The sequence below is a fragment of the Plasmodium reichenowi genome, chromosome 9, assembly GCF_001601855.1.
Source record: "Plasmodium reichenowi strain SY57 chromosome 9, whole genome shotgun sequence".
Classification (NCBI taxonomy): domain Eukaryota; phylum Apicomplexa; class Aconoidasida; order Haemosporida; family Plasmodiidae; genus Plasmodium; species Plasmodium reichenowi.
Window position 1 is genome coordinate 939,492 of NC_033654.1, and position 2,508 is coordinate 941,999.

At 18.7% G+C, this 2,508-nt stretch overlaps 1 protein-coding gene across 1 annotated transcript; it reads left to right on the forward strand.

Moving 5' to 3' along the window:
- Nucleotides 1–287: 287 nt before the first annotated feature.
- On the forward strand, nt 288–2,066 carry PRSY57_0922700 (splicing factor 3A subunit 3, putative; the record flags this gene model as incomplete). Its single annotated transcript, XM_012907466.2, has 1 exon — nt 288–2,066. One exon carries the CDS (start codon nt 288–290, stop codon nt 2,064–2,066), a length of 1,779 nt encoding a protein of 592 aa, XP_012762920.2.
- Nucleotides 2,067–2,508: the final 442 nt, after the last annotated feature.

Genomic DNA, 2,508 nt, shown 5'->3' on the forward strand with positions numbered 1-2,508 from the left:
TTTTTTATTTTTTAATAAAAAAAAAAAAAAATTTTTTTTTTTTTTATTAAAAAAAAAAAAAAAAAAAAAAAAAAAAAAATAAAAAAAAAAAAAAAAAAAAAAAAAAAAAAAAAAAAAAAAATATATAGCTAGATAAGAAAAAATATATATATATATAAAAGAATTCTTATATATATATATATATATATATTTCTTGTATAGTATATTTTCTTTTATTTTTTGGTTATATATATATATATATTTATATATTTATATATTTATTTATTTATGCATATTATATTTTTGCCATGTCACAATTTTTAATTGAACAGATTAGGTACTTACACGAAGAAATCGAAGTAATAGAAAAAGCAATTGCAGAATTGATCGATGAAAAAGTAAAAAACAAGAAGAAGAATATTTTATATGATTATGCTATAAATTATTTAGTTGAGAAAATCCAAGAGAAGTCTCAACTACTTTTAGAATATTATAACGATGAAGATAAATTAAAAAAAGAAGAAATGCTTTTTCTTTCAGGGAAAACGGGTGAAGATAAAAATGACATATGGAAGAATTATTATGAACGTGTAAAATATATAAGAGATTATCATAAAAAGACAAATATTAAAAAAATAGAAATAAAAAATTCTAAATTATATAAATTGGAAGCATTAAAATGTAGTAAATATAAACAATCCTTTTCTCCATTAGAAAAAAAGGGCAAATACGTCGATTTAAATAAATTTTATAATGATTTTATAAATATGAAAAAAATTAAAGAATTTCGTATAAGTATGTTTAAGAAGAAAGAAATGGCTAGCTCACATAACAGAAAAAGAAAAAAAGCTGGAGATAATAACAATAATAATAATAACAATAATAATAATAATAATGTAACCACAGCAAATATATACGAATTTAAAGAAATGGATTATGTAACATACCTACATAATTTTACTCGCTTTATTTATATTCCAAGATATTGTAAATATAGAAATGAAGAATATAAAAGTTATATAGAGAATTTATTGAATTATATGATATCGTTTTTTGAGAAAATTAATGTATTAGTAGATTGTAAAACAACATATAAAGAATATGAAGATGATTTTTATAATAAATTTAATAATAAAGAAATTAAGGGTTGGGAAAAATATACATATGATTTAGATTTTTATTGTAATATTAATAATAAATTATATGCTTCAGAAGGTACATATCAAAGTTATTTAAAATGTAAAAATTATGATAATGATTTAAAAAAATATTTAAATAAAAAATATACAGTGGAACAGTTAGAGGAAATAAAAAAAAATATTGAGAAGGAAGATATGAATTTAGCACGATGTGAATATTTAATACAATTATATGCCAATATATTAAATAAAATAATACAACGAACAATTCAAAATATACAAAGAAAACAAGCATATACAATTGATGAAATTCAGAAAAAAATATATAAAGAAGAACAACAACAAGATGAAAAGAAAAGAAAAAAAGAATATCATTTATTAAGTTTAATGGATCATAACAACAATGAATTAAATAATCAAAATATTCTTTTACAGGATTTGCAAAACAATAATTTATCTATATCAATTTCAGATGATGATTCTTCAGATATGTCTAATATATCAAATAATGAAGATCACCAAAAAGATTTAGATGAAGAAAATGAAGATGATAATGATGACAACAAGCCAATTTACAATCCTTTGAACTTACCATTAGGTTTTGATAATAAACCAATACCATATTGGTTATATAAATTACATGGGTTATCAAAAGAATATAAATGTGAGATATGTGGAAATTATTCTTATTTTGGAAGAGCCACGTTCGAAAAACATTTTTACGAATGGAGACATTCTTTTGGTATGAAATGCTTAAAAATACCTAATACATTACACTTTAAAGAAATTACAAAAATTGAAGATGCATTAAATTTATATGAAAAATTAAAAAAAGAAACACAAATGAATATATTCAAGCCAGATCAAGAAGTGGAGTGTGAGGATTCCAAGGGAAATGTTATGAACATAAAGGCATATGATGATTTGAAGAGGCAAGGTTTACTTTAACGAGATATTATAATATATATGTATATGTATATGTATATGCATATGTATATGCATATGTATATGTGTTTTCTTTTTCTTTTTTTTTTTTTTACCATTATTTTTACTAGTGAACATTAAATAAGTTAATAATTTTTACATATATATATTATATATTGTCTAAGGTATGCATTTTTTACAACATTGAATTATTATATATATATATATATATTTTGTTTTATTTTATTTTATTTTATTTTATTTTATTTTATTTTATTTTATTTTTTTGACGAACCGTATATACATACAAATTCGGGTTTATATATATACATATATATGTTTTTTTTTTTTTTTTTTTTTTTTTTTTTTTTTTTTTTTTTTTTTTTTTTTTATTTTTTTTTATTTTTTTTATTGGTTTTTTTTTTTTTTAAAATTTAATTTCAAATATTTTTTTTTAAAAATTTTT